Source organism: Vipera ursinii (genome assembly GCF_947247035.1).
Source record: "Vipera ursinii genome assembly, chromosome: 4".
NCBI lineage: Eukaryota > Metazoa > Chordata > Lepidosauria > Squamata > Viperidae > Vipera > Vipera ursinii.
Window position 1 is genome coordinate 5,078,007 of NC_139514.1, and position 22,019 is coordinate 5,100,025.

General features: G+C 43.8%; 1 protein-coding gene across 1 annotated transcript in view; it reads right to left on the minus strand.

Annotated features, from left to right (window-relative positions):
- Positions 1–14,152, minus strand: part of NARS2 (asparaginyl-tRNA synthetase 2, mitochondrial) — a 63,437-nt gene extending 49,285 nt beyond the window's left edge. Inside the window, exons 1-6 of the mRNA XM_083362141.1 lie at positions 13,743–14,152; positions 12,748–12,891; positions 10,577–10,686; positions 7,412–7,532; positions 6,444–6,584; positions 1,162–1,242 (exon numbers count right to left, since the gene is read on the minus strand). Coding sequence (XP_083218267.1) covers positions 1,162–1,242; positions 6,444–6,584; positions 7,412–7,532; positions 10,577–10,686; positions 12,748–12,891 — 597 coding nt within the window. The 5' untranslated portion in view covers positions 13,743–14,152. The remainder of the gene's footprint in view (positions 1–1,161; positions 1,243–6,443; positions 6,585–7,411; positions 7,533–10,576; positions 10,687–12,747; positions 12,892–13,742) is intronic.
- Positions 14,153–22,019: the final 7,867 nt, after the last annotated feature.

Consider the following 22,019-nt stretch of genomic DNA (forward strand, 5'->3'; position numbering starts at 1 on the left):
AGTGGTTTCATGTGGCCCGCGAAGCCATCCTGGAAACAGTGAGGGAACAGTCCCCGCTGCCTTGGCCCTGGCCCAGAGACCCTCCTCCTGCCAGAGACCCTCAGATCTGTCCCACTCCTGCCCAGGCCCCCATAGGCACCCTTGATGCGAACGATGGAGAGCTGGCCACGCCCACCCAGGCCATATGCACTCTAGCCACGCCCATCCAGTAGGCCACACCCACCCTGGCCATACCCACCCAGCCCCTTGAGGGCAACCGCAATGCTGATGCGGCCCTCAATGAAATTGAGTTTGACACCCCTGCTCTAGCCTCTTCTTAAAAACCTCCAGTGATGGAGCGCCCACGATTTCTGGTGGCAGGCTGTTCCACTGGTTAATTGTCCTGACTGTCCGGAAGTTTCTCCTTAATTCTAGGTAGCTTCTCTCTTTGATCAGTTTCCAACCATTGTTTCTCGTCCTTCCCTCTGGTGAACAACCTGGCCCCCTCTTCCTTGTGGCAGCCCCTGAGATACTGTAATACTGCTATTAATTAATATTTTAGGTTTGCCATTCTGTAAAAGAAGAGCTGTTTGGTCACCTAAACAGTGCAGCTTGCAATCAACTCGATCAGAAACAGGCAAACAGCAGGAAGAAAAATGTCAGCTAAACTAGAGATGCAGAGATCTTATCCAAGTCACTTAATTTTTTTAACTGGGTTTTTCAAGATCGCAGGAGTTAAGGCAATGCTGCAGCCAAAGCAGCGGATCTAAGAAAGACATTTTTGCTGTAGCACGAAATGCTCACAAATGGATATGGATAGGTAGGTGCTTTGGGCAACTGGGTGTAACCACTGAGAAACACTCTCCGTAGATATATCGGTGCCCTCATCCGGTGTAAATCCTCGGCTTACGGCCACAACTGACCCCCCAAATTCCTGCTGATAAGCAAACGCAGCTGTTAAGTGACCTGGCTGAGGAATTCTGGGAGCTGAAGTCCACAAAGTCTTAAAGTTGTCAAGGTTGCAGGCCCCTGGTCTACATGACCTCCCAGCTCCAATAGTCTATGAATCTGGATGGGGAAACGATGGCAGCCGAATCCCAAACGTATCCAGAGAATGGGCACTTTGGCGACAGGCATTGATTCAGTCAAAAATGTCGGGGTTAAGGTTATCCGGACCTTTACCTCAACTCTGAAGACTTCGCCAGCACCCTCACAGTCGTTGGACGTAATTATCGGGGTGTGTATATGGGTGTAGCCGTTCTCCTAAAAGGTGGAAAAGGGATAGAAAGAAACAGAGTTATTCTGCTCATGGCTGATCTGAAATAGAACCAACGGCTTGTTCATTAGAATCCAGGCCCCATCAAAAAAAAATGTGAATGAAAGCATGAATTTTTATTTACTTTTTATTGAGCGTAGTAGGGCATCTACAGAGGTCGTGCCACCACTGCTATACAAGAGTACAGATAGTCCCCGACTCACGACCACAACGGAGCCCAGAATTTAGGTTGCTATGTGGGACGTAGTTGGGAAGTGAATTTTGCCCCGTTTTACGACCTTTCTTGCCACACTTAGAAGTGAATCCCTCAGGTTGTTAAGCGAATCCGGCTTTGCCCCTTTGACTTTGCTTGTCAGAAAGTCGCAGACGGGGATCACGTGATCCCGGGAGGCTGCAACCGTCATAAATGTGAGTCAGTTGCCAAGCGTCTGAATTTGGTCGTAAGTGTGAAAAAGGGTCATGTGTCACTTTTTTCGGCGGTGTAACTGCGAATGGTCACTAAATAAACTGTTGTAAGTCGTAGGCCTAAAAGTAATAAATCACATTATACAGACAGACACAAATGCAAGTTTAAATAAAACATCAGCAAATATAAGTTGTGTGCACACACACACACACACGTACGTACGTACATACATACATACATACATATATATATATATATATGTGTGTGTGTGTGTGTGTGTGTGTATGTATGTAGGGACGCAGTGGCTCAGGATGCTGAGCTTGTCGATCAGAAGGTCGGCAGTTTGGCGGGTCAAATCCCGAGTGCCGCGTAGCAGAGTGAGCGCCTGTTACTCGTCCCAGCTTCTGCCAACCTAGCAGTTTGAAAGCACGTAAAAATGCAAGCAGAAAAATAGGGACCGCTCCGGTGCGAAGGTAACAGCGTTCCGTGCACCTTTGGCATCTAGTCATGCCGGCCACATGACCACGGAGACGTCCTCGGACAAGCGCTGGCTCTTCAGCTTTGAAATGGAGATGAGCACCGGCCCCTAGAGTCGGAAACGACTAGCAGGCGTGTGCGGGGGAACCTTTACCTTTTTTATATATATATGTGTATATATATATATGTGTGTGTGTGTGTGTGTGTGTGTATGTATATGTGTGTGTATGTTTATGTGTGTGTGTGTGTATGTACGTATGTATACACACACACAAGGGTATGGCTAGTTTATGATAGCTAAATAGTTTGAAATAGTTATGCTAGTATCCCTTTAATTCTTTGTTGGTAAATTTAAAAATATATGTACACAGACACATATACAGATATACACAGACATACACACTGTATGTGGGATTTTATACTGTACAAGGTCTATACAGAAAGAGGTGGAGGTGAAGAGAAGAGAGGAGAGGAGAGGAAAAGAGAGGAAGAGAAGAAAAGAGAGGAGAGGAAGGAAGAGGAAGAGGAGAGAATAACAGTTGGAAGGGACCTTGGAGGTCTTCTAGTCCAATCTCCTGCTCATATATGTATGTATGTATACAATCTCCAAACAGGAGACCATCATGCAGAAGATGGAACAATCTAGGCAGAATTGTGGAAACAGAAATATAAGCTTAAATCAGGGGGAGGCAATTAATTTTCCCAAAAGGCCACATGAGAAAGGCCACTCTCGCCACCCCTGGCCCACTGCCGTCACCCACCACCATGGGTCAGACCGGGGCAGCCAAAAGGCCAGATGTGACCCACAGGCCTGTAAAATGCCCAGATCTGGTTTACACCATCCCGTGTGATGCTCACTTTGAACTCATGGCAGAACCGGTTGAGGGCAGTGAAATCCGAGAACACAGATTAACAGAGTTGGGAGGGACCTTGTGTGTGTGTGTGTGTGTGTGTGTGTGTGTGTGTGTGTGTGTGTGTCTTCTACTCCAACCCCCTACTCGAGCAGGAGACCCTTATACCATTTCAAGCAAATGGTTGTCCAGTCACTTCTTAAAAAACCTCCGGTGATGGAGCACCCACAACTTCTGATTAATTCTTCTCACCGTCAGGAAATCCCTCCTTAGTTCTAAGTTGCTTCTCTCCTTGATTCGTGTCCATCCGTTGCTTCTTGTCCTGCCTTCGGCCGTTTTGGAAGAATAGGTCGACCCCCTTTGTAGTATCCCTTCAAAAATCGGAACCGTGCTCTCGTGTTCCCCCCCACACACACACTTATTTTCATTAAACCATAGGTCATCTACCTGAGGTCAACAGAGATGGGCTCAGATCCCTGGGTGACCGGGCTTTCGGTATTGTGGACTACCTTGCAAGGTGATCCAAGGATAACACAAGTCCAGTTTGGCTAGAAAGGATTTTAAACAGCCACAACATGCGGCCAATAAAATATTTCTCCAGCAAGGAGAACTTGAAGGTGTGCAAATGCTGCCCCCTGGTGGTCGTGTCTGAATAGTTTTAAATGCACAACTGGGTTAATTTTAAGAGGGTCCCACTCAAAGGGAAGAACAGGGGGCATATTATAAAAGCACAGACCCAAGGCTGGGGCCGCACAGGATCCTGCCCACCTAGAGGGAGGTTTAGCTTAAAAATAATTTAGAGCAGAGTTTCTCAACCTCAGCAACTTGAAGATATGTGGACTTCAACTCTTAGAATGGGAAGGAAAAGGTTAAGTGTCTCTGGAGATTCTCCCGTCCTGGTTGTCCCAAAGGTGCTTTTTTAATTTTATTTTATTTTAATCCCATTTATATCCCGCCCTTCTCCGAAGACTCAGGGCGGCTTACAAGCTTAACAGTAGCCTTCATTCTATGTATATGCCTGCTTGTTAGGGCTTTCACACACCCCCCCAAGCGGCATTATTACAAAGTCAGCTTATTGCCCCCAACAATCTGGGTCCTCATTTTACCTACGTCGGAAGGATGGAAGGCTGAGTCAACCTTGAGCCTGGTGGGACTCGAACCTGCACTAATTGCAGGCAGCTGGTGTTACTTAAGGAGGCATTAGCCCACTGCTCCACCAAGGCTCCTTTCAAGAGGCAACTGGAACTTGCTTGTTTTTTCTCTGAAGACGTTTCGCTTCTCATCCCAGAAGCTTCTTCAGGTTCTGACTGAATGGTGGGGGAATGGAAGGATTTATACTCCTTGCAGACCGCTGGTCGTTTGCCTCATTTTAAGTGAGTCGTTGAGGCCACCTGGAGGTTTACCTGTGTTCTCAGGGTCACCTGAGTGGTGCAAATGGGGGTGGAGCCTTCTTGGCTGCAGGATATTTTTCTGCCCTGGGTCCCTTGAAGGCAGGCACACAGGCTGTTGGGGACGAGTTTGTGTTGTCTGCATCTCAAGCTGAAGAGCAAATAGTTCCTGGAGTCTGCAAATGTTTTCTGGAAATCTGTTCACATGCACCATTTAGAGGGCGTTCCTCCCAAAGCGCATTGCTAAATGTCTACGGAGATTCTCAGTCCTCCAGATCAGAGCTGAGGAAGCTTCTTGGAGGAGAAGCAAAACGTCTTCCAAGGAAAAATAAAGGAAGTCCAGTTGCCTCTTGAAAAAAGCACCTCTGGGAAAACCATGACCTGGAGGACGGAGAATGAAGAATCTTGTTGTTAGCTGCGAAGTCGTGTCCGACCCATCGCGACCTCATGGACAACGTTCCTCCAGGCCTTCCCGTCCTCTACCACAGGGCTTTTCAACCAGTGGTACGGATACCACCTGTGGTACGTTGGCACCTGGCAGGTGGTACGCGGCCATCCTAGATAAGTGGTAGCGGGGGAGGGGAATCAGCTGAACCGGTGGCAGCACCGCACAAGCCTGAGCGAGAGACGGCTGGAGCTGCAGGGCTGTCAGGGCTCAGCGGAAGCACCAGGATCCAGCTGGAGTTCGGCACCGATCCTGGTGCTTCTGCTGAGCCCAGAAGAAGCGCCGATCAGCTGGAATGTTGCAGCATCTCCAGGGTCTTGTGATTTACATTCAGATGCTTGGCAACTGATTCATATTTATGACGGTAACTGTGTCCCAGGGTCAAGTGAAGTGACCAAAACCTGCTGCAACCACCCAGCAGGGGGGGGGGGAGAAATAAAAACCAAACACCCCCCACCCCACCCCCGCTGCCAATCCTCAACAGAAATGCTCACAACAATGAAAACCTCGGACAGGAGGAAGAGCGCCACCGGGCGGGCAGGCAGGTGTCTTGCTCGGCTCTGGCTTGGGGGGCACTTTTTTCAGTGCCGTAACTTCGAACAGTCAACAAGTGAACTGTTGTAAATTGAGGACTACCTGTACTTCATCATTTTTTCCCTTTGGTCATCAAGTTTTTGACACCTTGCTAGGTGACTGGTGGTACCCGGATGTTGCTGTATTCTAAAAGTGGTACAATGGATGAAAAGGTTGAAAAGCCTTGCTCTACCATCTTCTGGAGTCCATTGAAGCTCACGCCTACCGCTGCAGGGACTCCATCCAGCCACCTCATCCTCTGTCATCCCCTTCTTCTCTTGCCTTCAACCTTTTCCAGCATTAGGCTCTTCTCCAGTGAGTCCTTCCTTCTCATTAGGTGGCCAAAGTATTTGAAGAATGAAGAATATCTAACATAAAATACACTTAACTAAGTAACACACGAGTGTAAGATTCCATAGGTCGCCCTTGATTTACCATCATAACGAAGCCGGCCATTATAGTCATAAGTTGTGACGGCTGTGAAGTGGGTCACGCAAATGACCAACCTGGTTTTACAACCTTTTTTTGCAGCGGTCGTTAAGTGAATAACCACAGTTTAAGTAAATGCGGTCGTTAAGCGAACACCGCAGTCATTAAGCGACTTATGACCATTTTTCACACTTATGACCGTTGCAGCATCCCCATGGTCATGTGATCAAAATTCAGATGCTTGTTAACTGGCTCGTATTTATGACGTTTGCAGTGTCCTGGGGTGGGTGGGTGGGAGGTCACGCGATCTCCTTTTGCGACCTTCTAACAAGCAAAGTCAAGGGGGGAAATCCAGATTCACTTTAACAACCGTTTTACTAACTTTAACGACTGCAGTGATTGACTTAACAACCGTGGCAAGAAAGGTCGTAAAATGGGGGGGGACTCAATAAATATCTTGCTTAGCAACAGAAAGTTTAGGCTCAATTGTGGTCATAAATCAAGGACTGCCTGTCTATGGCTCCGCCCCAGTTAGCAGCCACTTCCGTCTATGAACTGGTCGCTTTCCCAACCGACAGCCACACATCCTGTGGCAGGCAGTTCCCAAGACCGGAGTTACCTTGAAATAGGAGTGGATTGCTGCAGTGGCTTCACTGCGTACCCTCAAGAGGGCACCCAGCACGTTGCTTCGGCATCGGATGTGAGGCAGCTCCCGGAGATATTCCAGAGAATGGTGGACTTTGTATTTCAGAGGGAAAGCCTAAAGAAGGGAGAATATATAGAAAGTATATAAAAAAATATAGAGGCAGCTTGGTCTAGTGGTTAAAGGACTAAGTTAGAAAGAAGGAGACTCTGAATTCTAGTCCCGACTTAGCTATGAAATCCAGCTGGCTGACTTGGGCCAATTACCAGGAAACTGTGAGTTCTAGTTTGGCCTTAGTCTTGAAAGCTGGCTGGGTGACTCTGGGCCAATCACCAGGAGCCTGTGAATTCTAGTCCCCCCTTCGGCATGAAAGCCAGCTGGGTGACTTTGGGCCAATCACCAGGTGCCTATGAGTTCTGGTCCTGGCTTAGGCAGGCAAGCTGATTGGGTGACTTTGAACCAATCACCAGGAGACTTTTAAGTCCAGGGGTCTTCAAACTTGGCTCTTTTATGACTTGTGGACTGACTTGTGGACTTCAACTCCCAGAATACCTCAGCCAAGCATGCCTGGCTGAGGAATTCTGGGAGTTGAAGTCCACAAGTCATAAAAGGGCCAAGTTTGAAGACACCCCCCCTGTTCTAGTCACTCCTTTGCCACAAAAACCAGCTGGGCGACTTTGGGCCAGTCCCTCTCTCTCAGACCAACCCACCTCACAGGGTTGTTGTGGGGAAAATAGGAGGAGGAAGGGATATTAGGCATATTCACAGCTTTCTTTGTAAAAACAAGAAAGGAAGGATGCAGATAAACGAACAATAAATTATCTTTACTCCAGGAGAAGCCCTACAGCTATGGTGAGCTTGGAATGGAATTCTTTTGCAGAAAAGCTTGCAGCAAAACAACAACAACAAAACACAGCCCCAGCATTGGAAAATAATTCCCTTACCAAAACGTCACAAGGTCCCACCACACGTATATTCTCTGCCGCCAGCTCCACCCTTTGTCCTTTGTGCGGACTTTTCACCAGCTTCCCTTGCACTTCCACGGAACTGCCAAAAGTCAGCGTCCTGTAATGAAACCAGAAAGTTTTACGGCAAAAACTTCGATAGAAGGATTTTGAATCAGTGTGGGGTTGGAGGTCACCGACAAAATTTCAGCTCAACGTGCACAACTCCACAGTCTTTTCTCTCTCTCTCTCTCTCTCTCTTTTTTTTCCAAAACGGGAGTGACACTGCTACAACTTTTGAGAGGCTGCCACAAGGAAGAGGGGGGCGGTGGGGTTCAACTTATTTTCTAAAGCACCAGAAGGCAGGACAAGAAGCAACGGATGGAAACTAATCAGGGAGATGTCAAGGTAATGATTTAATAGCTAAACAGCTTATGTAATAACGTAATGTAACGTAAGGTGGATGATGCAATGATAGGAATGACTCAGCAGGGTCTGTATCCCTTTAAGAGCCTGAGTATAAAAGGGAAGGCTTTTGCTGGACTGTTTCTCTCTCATCCATTTCCTGCTGTAACTGCTGTGTGTTGGAGTTTGCTGTATTACCACGTGCATGTATATTGTTCCTGGTGTATGATATTGTAGATAGTGTAAGATAAACCACCATTTAATATAGACCACTGTTTACTGTGTTTATTCCCGGGTTATCTCAGTGCAATAAGACTGTGCATGCTCTGACAGTCTAGAATTAAGGAGGAATTTCCTAACAGTGAGAAGAATTTAATCAGTGGAGCAGGGGGTTGGACTAGAAGACCTCTAAGGTTCCTTCTGACTCAGTTATACTCTTATTCTGAAAGACTTGCCTCCAGAAGTTGTGGGTGCACCATCACTGGAAGGTTTTAAGAAGAGACTGGACAGCCATTTGTCTGAAATGGCATAGGGTCTCCTGCTTGAGCAGGGGGCTGGACTAGAAGACCTCCAGGGTCCCTTCCAGCTCTATTCTGATTGACTGAGTCACTACAATAAATGGCTTAAAATGCCACTACAGGTAGTCCTCGACTTACAAAAACTGAACCCAAACTTTCTGTTACTAAGCGAGGCATTCGTTAAGTGAATTCTGCCCCATTTTACGACCTTTCCTGCTATGGTTGTTAAGTGAATCGCTGCAGTTGTTAAAACGAATCGTACAGTCATCAAACAAATCTGGCTTCTCCCGTTGACTTTGCTTGTCAGAAGGTCGCAAAAGGGGTGTGTGTGTGTGTCACCTGATACCGGGACACTGCAACCGTTGTAAATACGAGTCAGTTGCCCAGCGTCTGAATTTTGATCATGCGACCACGGGGGAATGCTGCAACGTTGGTACGTGTGAAAAATGGTCGTAAGCCACATTTTTTTTTAGTGCTGTTGTAACGGTGACTAAACATCATCTTCCCATCGTCCTGTGCGCCCCCACAGGGAGGGCCTTCTCAGGGTACCGCCGGTTAATGAATGCCGGCGGGTTATTCCCAGGGGAAGGGCGTTCTCTGTGGGTGCGCCTGCCCTATGGAACCAACTACCCACAGAACTTAGGACTGCCCCCGACCTTCGCTCATTTCGCCGGGACCTGAAAACTTGGCTCTTCGATCTGTTTGGTCCAGACTGTGGGGTTGTTAATTTAACTGGGTTTTAGATTTACTCTTGGGGCTTGAATTTAATTTAATTGTTTTAATGGTTTTTAATTTTTTGTATTCATGGTTTTAACTGCCCTGTAAACCGCCCCGAGTCCTACGGGAATAGGGCGGTATACAAATCCAATAAAATAAATAAATAAATAAATAAATAAATAAATAAATAAATAAATAAATAAACTCTTGTAAATTGAGGACTACTTCTACTCAATCTCTCTAGGATTTGGAAGCTGCAAAGAAATGGGAAAATGGCGCCTGGATTCAGGCAAAGCCACTTTACCCTCTTAAGCCCGGCAACTTTTAAGAGCTGTGAACTTCAACTCCCAGAATTCCCCAGCCAGGCAGGCTGTTGTAGACCCACATGACTCTTAATGGCCTCCAAACCACACCAACAGCTTGTCAAATAAAATACAGAGACAAAAGCTTTTGCTGAAAATCAAAACAGATCATATCCAGAGTTGTCCCCTTGCCCATAAAAGTGGCTGCCTTCTCAAAGGAGACAAGATTTATCTTTTAGCAATCGTGCCCTTCTCGTCAAGAGAGGCTTACAAATGGCCTCCTTAATTTGCTCTAGCAAGCGAAGGTCATAATTTTTATTTTTTTTTATTTTATTTTAATCCCATTTATATCCCGCCCTTCTCCGAAGACTCAGGGCGGCTTACAATCTAAGCATAAACCAATGTGCTTAGCAATAGCCTTCATTCTATGTATATGCCTGCTTATTAGGGCTTTCACACACACCCCAAGCGGCATTATTACAAAGTCAGCTTAATTGCCCCCAACAATCTGGGTCCTCATTTTACCTACCTGGGAAGGATGGAAGGCTGAGTCAACCTTGAGCCTGGTGGGACTCGAACCTGCACTAATTGCAGGCAGCTGGTGTTACTTAAGGAGGCATTAGCCCACTGCTCCACCAAGATAACTTTAGTACTCCAGCTTTAGAAAGAGCCATTCTAAAGCCAGGAATATATTCACCAGCCCATTTAGTGAATTATCTTTTGTCATTCCTTTTTGCCCCTTTCCATCCTTTTTCACATAAACAGAGTAAGAGTTGGAAGGGACCTTGGAGGTCTTCTAGTCCAACCCCCTGCCCAAGCAGGAGAACCTATGTCTTTTCGGACAAATGGCTGTCCAGTCTCTTCTTAAAAACCTCCAGTGATGGATTTCTGGAGTTAACCTGTTCCACTGATTTAACTGTTCTCACTGTCAGGGAATTTCTCCTTATTTTTAGGTTGGATCCCTCTTTAATGATCTTCTACCTGGTATATGTCCTGGCCTCAGATGTAGTTAATCAATGGAACGGCTTCCCTCCAGAAGTTGTGGGTGCTCCATCACTGATACAGGGTTTGCTGCTTGAGCAGGGGGCTGGACTAGAAGACCTCCAAGGTCCCTTCCAACTCTGTTATTTTGTGATGCTTTGAAAGCAACCTCCTTACGAGGCCTAAAGTAGTGTAGCCCCACCCCTCAGCCCCATCCAGCTAGCCAGAGACGATGAAACAACCTGGGCTCCAAACATGGATCTGCCACCACCTGGAGATGCTCCAACGAGGAGCCATCACTGACATGGAGAAACAAAATTCCTTTCTGAGACCGGACGGAACGGACCCAGCCCTGGACGGGGAAGAAAACAGGAATTAATTTATCTCTAGCCAAAGATAGAGTTAGACAGAGCTCTATAACAGAAAAATATTTTTTATAGTTTTGTAGCGTTCTTTTATATAGTTTTATTTTTTAATCTTGTAAGTTGCCCAGAATTACCTGGTGGTTAAGATGGGCAGCCGATAAATAAATAAATAGATTGATAGATGACTGATATAGATAGATGATAGATTGATAATGATAGATATAGAGGATAGATGATTAGATAGAAAGATAATGATGATTAGATAGATGATAGGTAGAGATAGATAATAGATATAGACAGATAAATATAGATATAGATAATGGCAGATAATGATGATTAGATGGATGGTAGATGATAGCTAGACAGGTATAGATTGATTGATGAGACAATTAGACGACAGATAATGATGATTTGTTTTTATTGAAAAGTTTTATAAAAGTTACAATGTTATCCCATCCCAACCCCCCCTAAACCCCCCTCCTCCTCCCCCACTTCCCAAAGCTGATTACAGGGTTACAAATATATAGTAATCATAATCTAATTAACATTGAGCGACTATATAAATAAGCAAATACATAATACACTTTAACCTGCCTATAACATGATTACAAACACTCTAAAAATATCCAACTTATATATAAAAAAATAAGGAAAAAAAAGTTATTTAAATTATAACAATCTAAAATTTACTCATAAGCTAAATGGAACTTTTTAGTCCCATATTTTTTCAGAATATAATCTATCCATCTTCTCCAAACCGAAATGTATCTTTCTTGTGAATGATCCTTCAAGTAAGCAGAAATCTTAGCCATTTCTGCTAATTTGACACTTTAAGCGTCCACTCCTCTATAGTAGGCAGACAGTCCTTCTTCCAATATTGCCCTACCAATAACCTCGCAGCTGTTATCAAATTCAACATCAAATTAATTTCTTTAGTATCACAATCTGTAATGACACCCAATAAAAATAATTGTGGAGTAAAATTTATCTTTCTCTTAAAAATCTTTTGAATGTTCCACCAAATTTTAATCCAAAAAGCTTTTATATTTCTACAAGATAATGATGATTAGATGACAGATGAAAGGTAGATAATATATAAACAGATATAGACATACAGGTGATAGATAGATAGATAGATAGATAGATAGATAGATAGATAGATAGATAGATAGATATAGGTAGGTAGGTAGGCAGGTACAAAGAAAATAAGAAAGAAAATAGTAAGAAAGAAAGACCACCATAACCTCATCACACACTATGCTTATACAGTTAGTCCTTGATTTACAACCATTTGCTGTTTAACGACCATTCAAAATTACAATGGCACTGAAAACAGTGACTTATGACCTGTCCTCATGCTTATGACCATGGCAGCATCCCTACAATCACATGATCAAAATTAGGTTGCATTTATGACAATTGCAGCATCCCAGAGTCATGCAATTACCGGTTGTTAAGTGAATCAGGTGATCATTAAGCAAATCCAGCTTCCCTATTGGGAAGCCTTAGGCACGAAAGCCATCTGGGTGAGTTTGGGCTAATCACCAGGAGACGGTGAGTTCTGCTCCCGCCTTAGGCACAAAAGCCAGCTGGGTAACTTTGAGCCAATCACCAGGAGACGGTGAGTTCTAGTCCCGCCTTAGGCATGAAAGCCGGTTGGGTGACTTTGGGCCAATCACCAAGTGATAGTGAGTTCTAGTCCCGCCTTAGGCACGAAAGCCGGCTGGGTGACTTTGGGCCAATCACCAGGAGACGGTGAGTTCTAGTCCCGCCTTAGGCATGACAGCTGGTTGGGTGACTTTGGGCCAATCACCAGGAGACGGTGAGTTCTGGTCCCGCCTTAGCCATGAAAGCCAGCCGGGTGACTTTGGGCCAGTCCCTCTCTCTCAGCCCAACCCACCTCACAGGGCTGTCGTTGTGGGGAAACAGGCGGACAAAGGAGCATTAGACACGTTTGCTGCCTTGACTTTCTTATCAAGTAACAAGAGTGAAATCAAAGTCTAATAAATAAAAAAAATATATATAGCAATTCTGTTCTTCCCACCTACCTGAATTTTAACATCACACCCAGTTGGATCTTGGACCTCTAATGCCTCTCGGATTTGGAGCTGTCTGGCGGCCACACTAGTTTTTGTGGATGGAAGAGAAGAACAACTCCGAAGAACCAAGCGTGCACAACGGGCCCCAAACATCTAGTAGTTGGAGAGAGAAGCAAGAAGTAAAATACAAACTGAGCAGAACTGGAAGTGACCGTCCAAGCAGGAGACCCCCACAACCATTTCAGACAAGTGGCTGTCCAGTCTCTTCTTAAAACTTAATTTTTTACACACACAAAAACAAAGTGTCCAGAGCTAGAGAGTGCCCAAATCACATTATACATGCAAAAGTAGCCAGGATCATCACCCTAAGCTTGAAATAAATAAGGACTAATAAAAAGTCTTTATTTCTTTTCTTCCTTTTTTTCTTCCTTTCCTTCCCTCCCTCCCTCCCTTTCTTCTTTTCTTTTCTTTTCCTTTCCTTTCCCCCTTCACTCCCCTCCCCTTCCCCCAAGTTTTAGGTATTCTGAAGTCTGCTTTTGAAAAAAAATGTTCTGGCTGATAAAACTGGAATTCCTGTGGAGAATATATTTTTAATAGGAAAAAAGGGGGAAACGCAGTAATCTTTTCTTTCTTTTTCTCTCTCTTTCCTTCCTTCTTTCTTTCTCTCTTTCTTTCTTCCTTCCTTCACTTTCTCCCTTTCCTTCCCTCCCCTTCCCCCAAGTTTTAGGTATTCTGAAGTCTGCTTTTGAAAAATATTCTGGCTGATGAAGAATCCCTGTGGAGAATATTTTTTAATAGGAAAGAAGGGGGAAAACGTAGGAATCTTTTCTTTTTCTTTCTTTTTCTCTTTCTTTCTTTCCTTTTTCTTTCTTTTTCTCTCTCACCACAAAACCAACCCAGCTTACAAGTTTACACTAAAGTTAAAAGGTAAGCTAAACTTATACTAAACTTTAAGCTTTATTACAGCGTTATGGATTTATTTGTCTATTTTTATATTTTGATACCTTTTGTCTACTTTAGGGTCTAGTAGTTCCTCTGCAGCCACCTTCTCCAAGCTGGCGCCCCACCGTTACGGATACCCAGTGCTGCAAAATGCCAGGGAATCACTAGAAGGAGCAACGCAATGCAATAAACCCCGACTCTCTACCGCTACGCTATCTAGCGCCCGTCCGGATGGTTGCAGTTTAAGCAGAAAATCCCAGCATGCGCAATCAGCCGCGCATTATGGGTTCTGCTTCTACCCCGCATTGCCCCCACCGCAAAAGTGAATTTCTGCCCGCCACTCCGCTCCCGACTGGTTGCAAAGCGCTTCAATTCGATGCAAACCAGGAATTGCAAAGCCGCCTCCCCTCCCCTTTCCAGCCCAGGACGGGTCGTCTGGCAGCCAATGGGAATGGAGAGATGGGCTGTAGGTCAGCCAATCGCGAAAAGGCAATTCTTTACGGAAGTGACGCCTCTCTCAGGCGCGCTGGCTCACGGGAGTTGTAGTTCCTGGCTTGAATATCACGGGAAGTCGGGAGGAGTCGGGAGGCGGAGGAATGCGATGAATATTAATATACTTTGCTTTCAATACATAATGAATAATCTGACCTATACTGTACGTGTACATACATATAAATAACCAATGAGCAATAATCGAACAATGGCAACAATAAAATAATAATATAGCCACAATAAATGAAGAACAGAAATTATATATATATATATATATATATAAATTCGAATCTCAGATAAAGGCTATGACTGACTGATGAGAACATAAGAAGTTCGTCAGCCTCCCAAATTCTTTATTAGCAATTTGAATAATTTACACAAATAATGAGCTGTCATAAGTTGACTATATCCTGTGGATAAGCCTTGAGTCAGGCCAAAGCAGGAAAGAAAGAGTTAATTAGCAAGGTGCATTCAAAAAGCCTTGACAAATTCTTAACACACACACACACACACACACACACACACAGATATACACACACACACACACACACACACATACATACACACATACACACATATAGTATATAATTAAAATGCTAAGAAATATAGCAACTAATTCACATTAATTTAGTCATTGCGGTACTATACATTAAAATTATTTGTTAGGGTTAGAATTTTATCTATTTGTTTATATCTCACCTTTATTGTTTTTATAAATAACTCAAGGCGGCAAACTCACGCAATTCTATTATTATAAAAACTTCATTATACAGCAAGGATAACAATAATACGAAGAAATCCCCTGCAAAGATTTTGCTCCGCTTATCATGTGCGGTAAAAAAAAAATCACTGTGTAGCCCACTTTTAAAAAAAGAGTCTTTTTAAAAAATATTGGGAATATTTTAAGAGAAAGTAGTCCGTGATCGTCTGTTTTTCTTGCTGTTATTTTTATTTCTAATCCTGCTTTTCAACTCCAAATTTATCGGATCTGGCTACCAATATCTCTAGTTGAAGGCAGGTTTAACACTTAAATTCTATTTTAGGTTTGCTTTCTGGAGGCATTAAATACTCGAACAATTAATGGCCAATTAATGACTTGATTGCAAGCCTTGAAAAGTTCTTGGATGCAATAGTTTTTGAAAGTGGTAATGTTTTTGCATTGGATCTCCTACTCTGTCACTCATCTTTTCATCTGTGCCCTGGGCTGATATTTGATGCTGGACAGTTAGGATATGTGGGATTCCTAGAATCAACAATCCCTGACACGAAAAATGTAAGAGTCATCAGCCACAGCCACAGGGAAGCAGGATTGACCTTTAGGACATAATAGGATTAACCCACCACCATCAGAATATCAGAAAGGCACACTCAGACTCAGGTCAAAGTTCGTGCCACAGAAACAACTCCAAACAAAAGGCTCAAGAAGGTATAAAACCCCACTCCCTACATATGCTCGCTCTCTTTTCTTCCAAAGCCATCTTTCTGTCTGGCTCTCCTCTTCAATAAACTGCAACCTTCTTTCTAAAGCAGTCGCCAAGTTGTTTATTCCCGGCTTGGATTGAACCAAGATGAAGACTTTTCCTTTAACAGATAAGATGGAGGTTCTTATTATAAGTTGTCCTTGACCTACGATGGCAATTGAGCCCAAAATTTCCCTTGCAAAGCAAGACATTTTACAACCCTTTTGTTACAGTTCTTAAGTGTATCAGTTCAGTTTTTAATTGAATCATGCAGTCGTTAAGCAAATCTGGCTTCCCCCATTGACTTCACTTGTCAGAAGCCGGCTTCGGAAGGTTAGAAATATGATCACATGAGCCCGGGACACTGCAAACGTCATAAATACATGCCAGTTACCAAGTGTCTGAATTTTGATCACATTGACCATGGGGATGCTTCAACAGTCACAAGTCTAAAAAACGGTCATAAATCACTTTTTTCAGTGTTGTTGTAACTTTGAATGACCACTAAATGAATACGAATGGTCATAAGTCAAGGACTAACTGTTTTCCCCCATTGTTCTAACTCCTCTCAATTTGTTCTCCACGAAACCCTGCCAATGCTTTTTTGTCCTCGTAAGCTTCAACGTTGTACTTCCCAGCCAAATGTCCAAGGGGACGTTCGTCAGGATAATGATTTAAAGGCTAACCAGCTGATATAATGTAAAGTGGATGATGCAATGATAGGAATGACTCAACAGGTGTCTGTATCCCTTTAAGAGCCTCAGTATAAAAGAGAAGGCTTTTGCTGCTGTGTGTTTTCTCTCGTCCATTTCCTGCTGTAAGTGCTGTATGTTGGAGTTTGCTGTATTACCTTTGAACTACAGTGCTGGAGAAGACTCCTGCGAGTCCCTTGGACTGCAAGGCGATCAAACCGGTCAGAACTAGAGGAGATCAACCCTGACTGCTCTTTAGAAGGCCAGATCCTGAAGCTAAAACTCAAATACTTTGGCCACCTAATGAGAAGGAAGGACTCACTGGAGAAGAGCCTAATGCTGGGAAAGGTTGAGGGCAAGAGAAGAAGGGGACGACAGAGAATGAGGTGGTTGGATGGAGTCACTGAAGCAGTAGGCGTGAGCCTCAATGGACTCCAGAAGATGGTGGAGGACAGGAAGGCCTGGAGGAACATTGTCCATGGGGTCACAATGGTTCGGACATGACTTCTCAACTAACAACAACAACATGTTTTTCTAACCCCACCAGATCCAGCCTGAATGGATTAAAAAAATCTGCATTTCTAAAGAGTGGCCTCGTCCAATTTCTGCCTAAGATTTTTTCCCCTCCATTTCTCCTTCATGGGAAATATTCTATCCTGCCTTTTTAAATATTTCTCCAAATATTTCATTCTCTAGGATGTGTGGGGGGAGTGGTGACTCCCTATAGTGGGAAGACCGTGGGAAACGCCATCTCTGAAAGATTATTACAAGCAGCGGGTTTTGGGGCAGCTAATAGAGAAGAGTAAATTTATCATAGTCATTAAAATGCTGGCTTTGGATCTACTGTAAATTCCAGTTCAGGATCGTGAATTTGGAGCAGAAATCTTTTGCTAAGTCAATACCATGGAGCAGTGTTTCTCAACCTGGACTTCAAATCCCAGAATTATTCCATGCTGGCTGGAAAATTCTGGGAGTTGAAGTCCACACATTGTAAAGCTGTCAAGGTCAAGAAACAATTCCATGGACTTTTACCTAAGCTGTGTGTGCATAATGCACAGGGGTAATGTAAAATTAGAAGTGGACAAAAACATTGAAGCTTAAACTTGAGGTTTTTCCATTGTGTCTTCAGAGATAGTCGGTTGGGATTGAGTCATGTCACTCTAATAGAATAGAATAGAATAGAATAGAATAGAATAGAATAGAATAGAGTAGAGTAGAGTAGAGTAGAGTAGAGTAGAGTAGAGTAGAGTAGAGTAGAGTAGAACAGAATAGAATATATGGTGATGGTGATGGTGATGAGAATAGAATAGATTAGAATAGAATAGAATAGCAGAACAACAGAATAGAATTAGAATTAGAATTAGAATTAGAATAGAATAGAATAGAATAGAATAGAATAGAATAGAATAGAATAGAATAGAATAGAATAGAATAGAATAGAATAGAATAGAATCTGAAGGGGACCTTGGAGGTCTTCTAATCCAGCCCCCTGCTCAAGCAGGAGGACCTATACCATCTCAGACAGGTGATTGTCCAGTCTCTTCCAGCGATGGAGCGCCCACGATTTCTGGGTTCAGCCCCATTTTATCCAGTTTGGGGTGCTGCGAATAAAAACTGGAGTGTTCAACCAATGGGGGAGTTCTGCCACTGTAAAATTGTGATTTGCCTCTAAATTAGTAGCTCTCAAGTACATTACAGCTTCTGGCAATTGCCCAAAAATGAATACGTGAAAGTAAGTACATTATTCCATTTATTTCCATGTGATGGGCTGGTCGTTTCTCTGGAATAAAAAAAAAGCTATGAAGCCCTGCAGAAACCTACTCAATTACAGGTAAGTCTTTGACTTACAACCATTCATTTAGTGACTGTTGAAAGTTACAACAACACTTATGACCGTTTTTCACACTTAGGACTGTTTCAGCATCCCTGTGGTCACATAATAAAACTTTGGCAATGCTTGGCAACTGACTCAGATTTATGACGGTTGCAGTGTCCCAGGATCATGTGATCCCCTTTTGTGACCTTCTTGTTAAGCGAGATTCACTTAACAACCGTGTGACTAACTTAATAACGACAATGATTCACTTAACAATCCTGGCAAGAAAAATCCTAAACTGGCCCCAAACTCAACAATAACAATAACAATAATAGGGTTGGAAGGGACCTTGGAGGTCTTCTAGTCCAACCCCCTGCTCAAGCCCCCTGGCCTGATGGGGGGATTTTAGGGTTTTTAATTGGTTTTTATACTGTATTGTTTTATTGGGCGATTATTTAATTCTCTTTTTAATTTTTGTATTTGTTATTTATATGTGCCCTGTTCACCGCCCTGAGTCCCTCGGGAGAAGGGTGGTATATAAATTTAATAAATAATAATAATAATAATAAAAGCAGGAAACCCTATACCATTTCAGACAAACGGTTGTCTGGTCTCTTCTTAAAAACTTCCAGTGTTGGAACTTAACAACTGTCTTGCTTAACAACATACATTTTGGGGCTCAATTGTGGTCGTAAGTCGAGGACAACATGGAGAACTTGAAATCTTTGGTAACATGGCAACTATATTGGTTTAGGGCTTGGAGGATTGGAGATATATTGATATAGATATATGTATGCATGTATGTATGTATGTATGTATATGAAGATTAACCTACTGCATAACTTGAAGAGTAATCATGGAATTTTTGAATGTCAAAATGAGCCAGCCTGGCATTCTTTCATTTCATTTCATTTATTATATTTGTATACCGCCCTTCTCCCGAAGGACTCAGGGCGGTGAACAGGGCACATATAAAAATACAGAATACAAAAATTAAAAAGGAATTAAATAAGAGCCCGAGCTAAAAACAGTAGAATAATATAAAAATCCCCAATAAAAACCCCAGCACATCCCCCATCAGGCCAGGCCGGCTTGTTCAAATAGATAGGTCTTCAGACCGCGTCCAAATGAAACAGATGGTTAAAATGCACAGAGAGTTAAATTAGCATGCTAATCAAACCCAACAGTTTGTATATCCTGGATGTGAAAAAAATTGGCATTTAGAAGCTTTAAGCTCCTTAGCGAGGGCATGCTTGCAATGGGCTACTAATCCCCTTCTCTCTGGGGCTTCCTTAACGCTGGTCAACCGACAATACAATTCTGGCTTAAAGATTTTTCAACCCTAGCAAAATAAAGATTAGCTTTATGGGTTTTTTTTTGTTTTTTTTAAAGACTGCATTTCTCCAGACCTATGTTGTCCTCTAGGTATCTGCCCTCTGAAGGTGGAAAGCAGGCATGGTCTTGCTAGAAAGAGTGCAGAGAAGAGCAACAAAGATGATCAGGGGACTGGAGGCTAAAACATACGAAGAACGGTTGCAGGAATTGGGCATGTCTAGTCTAAGGAAAAGAAGAACTAGGGTTGACATGATAGCAGTCTTCCAATATCTCAGGGGCTGCCACAAAGAAGAGGGGGTGGGGGTGGGGGGTTGTCCACCTCTTTTCCAAAGCACCTAAAGGCTCTCCCATAATAATAGAATGGAAACTGTTGAAAGAAAAATCAGGTCTGGTTCCAAGCTGGGAATAAAAAAATATGCAGGCTGACCGCTTAGGAAAAAGGGTTCTTGTTTATTGAGCAGAACCAGAAACAGCATTCAGTTCTGGGACAGCTGAGAAAATGGCTGAGTGAGTGGATGGATCTTGATTGAGATGCTCTGGGGGGGGTGGGGTGGGGGGGTACGCAATGTATTGAGCCTTGCGTCAATAGTGGTAGGTTCATCCTATTATGTCCTAAAGGTCATGTCCTGTCCTTAGAATTTGGGTGGGTGGGTGGATGTAAATTCTTAGCCCCATCAGTTCTGGCGGCTGAAGGCGTTTTGTTTAGGAATAGATTGGCCCAGTCTTCTTAATGGATCTCCTAAAGACTGGCATCTTCGTGTTTCTGCTTGAGCCTGGGGCCACTTTTTGCCTTTGTTAATATTTTTTCTCCATTTCTCCATTAGGGGAAATATTCCCTTTACGTATCGGCATCTCGTGTAGTCCAAGATCTTCCATCTTTGGTTATGGGGGGAGAGGTGTTGCGTCCCGTTGATAGGACACGCAACTTAGGCGTCCTCCTGGATGCACGGCTCAATTTAGAAGATCATGTTGGAGTCATGGCCAGGGGGGCATTTGCACAGGTTCGCCTGGTCCGCCAGTTGCAACCCTATCTGGACCGAGATGCTTTACGTACGGTCACTCATGCACTTGTCACCTCCCGGGGAGATTACTGCAATGCTCTCTACATGGGGCTGCCCTTGAAGACCACCCGGAGGCTTCAGCTGGTGCAGAATGCGGCCGCGCGGGTTGTGATGGGAGCATCCCGATACTCCCATATTACACCCCTCCTGCGTGAGCTGCATTGGCTACCGGTTGCCCTCCGGGTGAGGTTCAAGGTGCTGATTCTTACCTACAAAGCCCTACATGGCTTAGGCCTGGGATATTTGCAGGACCGTCTGCTGCCAGGAACGTTTTCCCATCGCCCTGTGTGCTCACACAGAGAGGGCCACCTCAGGGTCCCGTCGGCCAGACAATGTTGGCTGGTGACCCCCAGGGGGAGGGCCTTCTCTGTTGGGGCACCTGCTTGGTGGAATCAACTCCCCCGGGAGCTCCGGATGGCCCCAGACCTTCGGTCCTTTCGCCGTGACCTTAAGACATATCTTTTCCCACAGGCCGACCTGGACTGATGATAATGGGGTTTTTAATTATGATTTTAAATGTTTTTATTGGTTTTAGTGGGACTTCGACACAATTTAATTCTTTTTTTAATATTTGTATTCATTTGTATTTTATTGTTGTTAGCCGCCCTGAGTCCTTCGGGAGATAGGGCGGCATACAAGTCTCATTCTAGATAAAATAAATAAATAAATATTCCATCCTGCTTTTTTAATATTCCCCCGTGGAGTTTTGGGTGCTTCGTTGCTAGAAGTTTTCAAAAAATGGACGGGGCAGCCATTTGACCTGGATAGTATAAGGACCCCCGCCTTGAGTAGGGGGTTGGACTAGAAGACCTCTAGAGTCCCTTCCAGACTTATGATTCTGGTTTTTTTTTTTGGTGTTCTGTCACGTGAGGCCCCAGAATGAAAGGTCCAAAGAGGAACCATCTAAGAAAGAAGTGAGCAAAAATAAGGGTTGCTTTTTTTCCCCTTCCCCTCAACAAAATGGCGTTTCTCTGGCTAAAAGGAGCTGTATCGGTCCTATACGGTCACCTGAAGCAGAAGTCTATAATGTACTTTTATTTACAAAAGTCATCAACCGTCTAATTTAACTTCTCCCTTTGGAAAGAAACACTAACGGGATCTACAAAAATGCTAGTTGTTTTTTTTGCATTTAGCATTTAGGAGGCTAAAACACATACGACGAACAGTTATAGGAATGGTGTGGGTCCAGTCTAATGAAAGAAGGATTAGAATTAGATTAGATAACCTTTATTGTACTTTTTTTTCCCTGTGGGCACAATGGCACACGTTAAAAATGAAATTTAGCTGATAGCAGTCTTCCAGTATTTGAAGATGAGGGGCTCAAACTATTTCCCATAAAAGAGCTTGGTGGAGCAGTGGGCTAATGCCTCCTTAAGTAACACCAGCTGCCTGCAATTAGTGCAGGTTCACGTCCACCAGGCTCAAGGTTGACTCAGCCTTCCATCCTTCGAGGTAGGGTAAAATGAGGACCCAGATTGTTGGG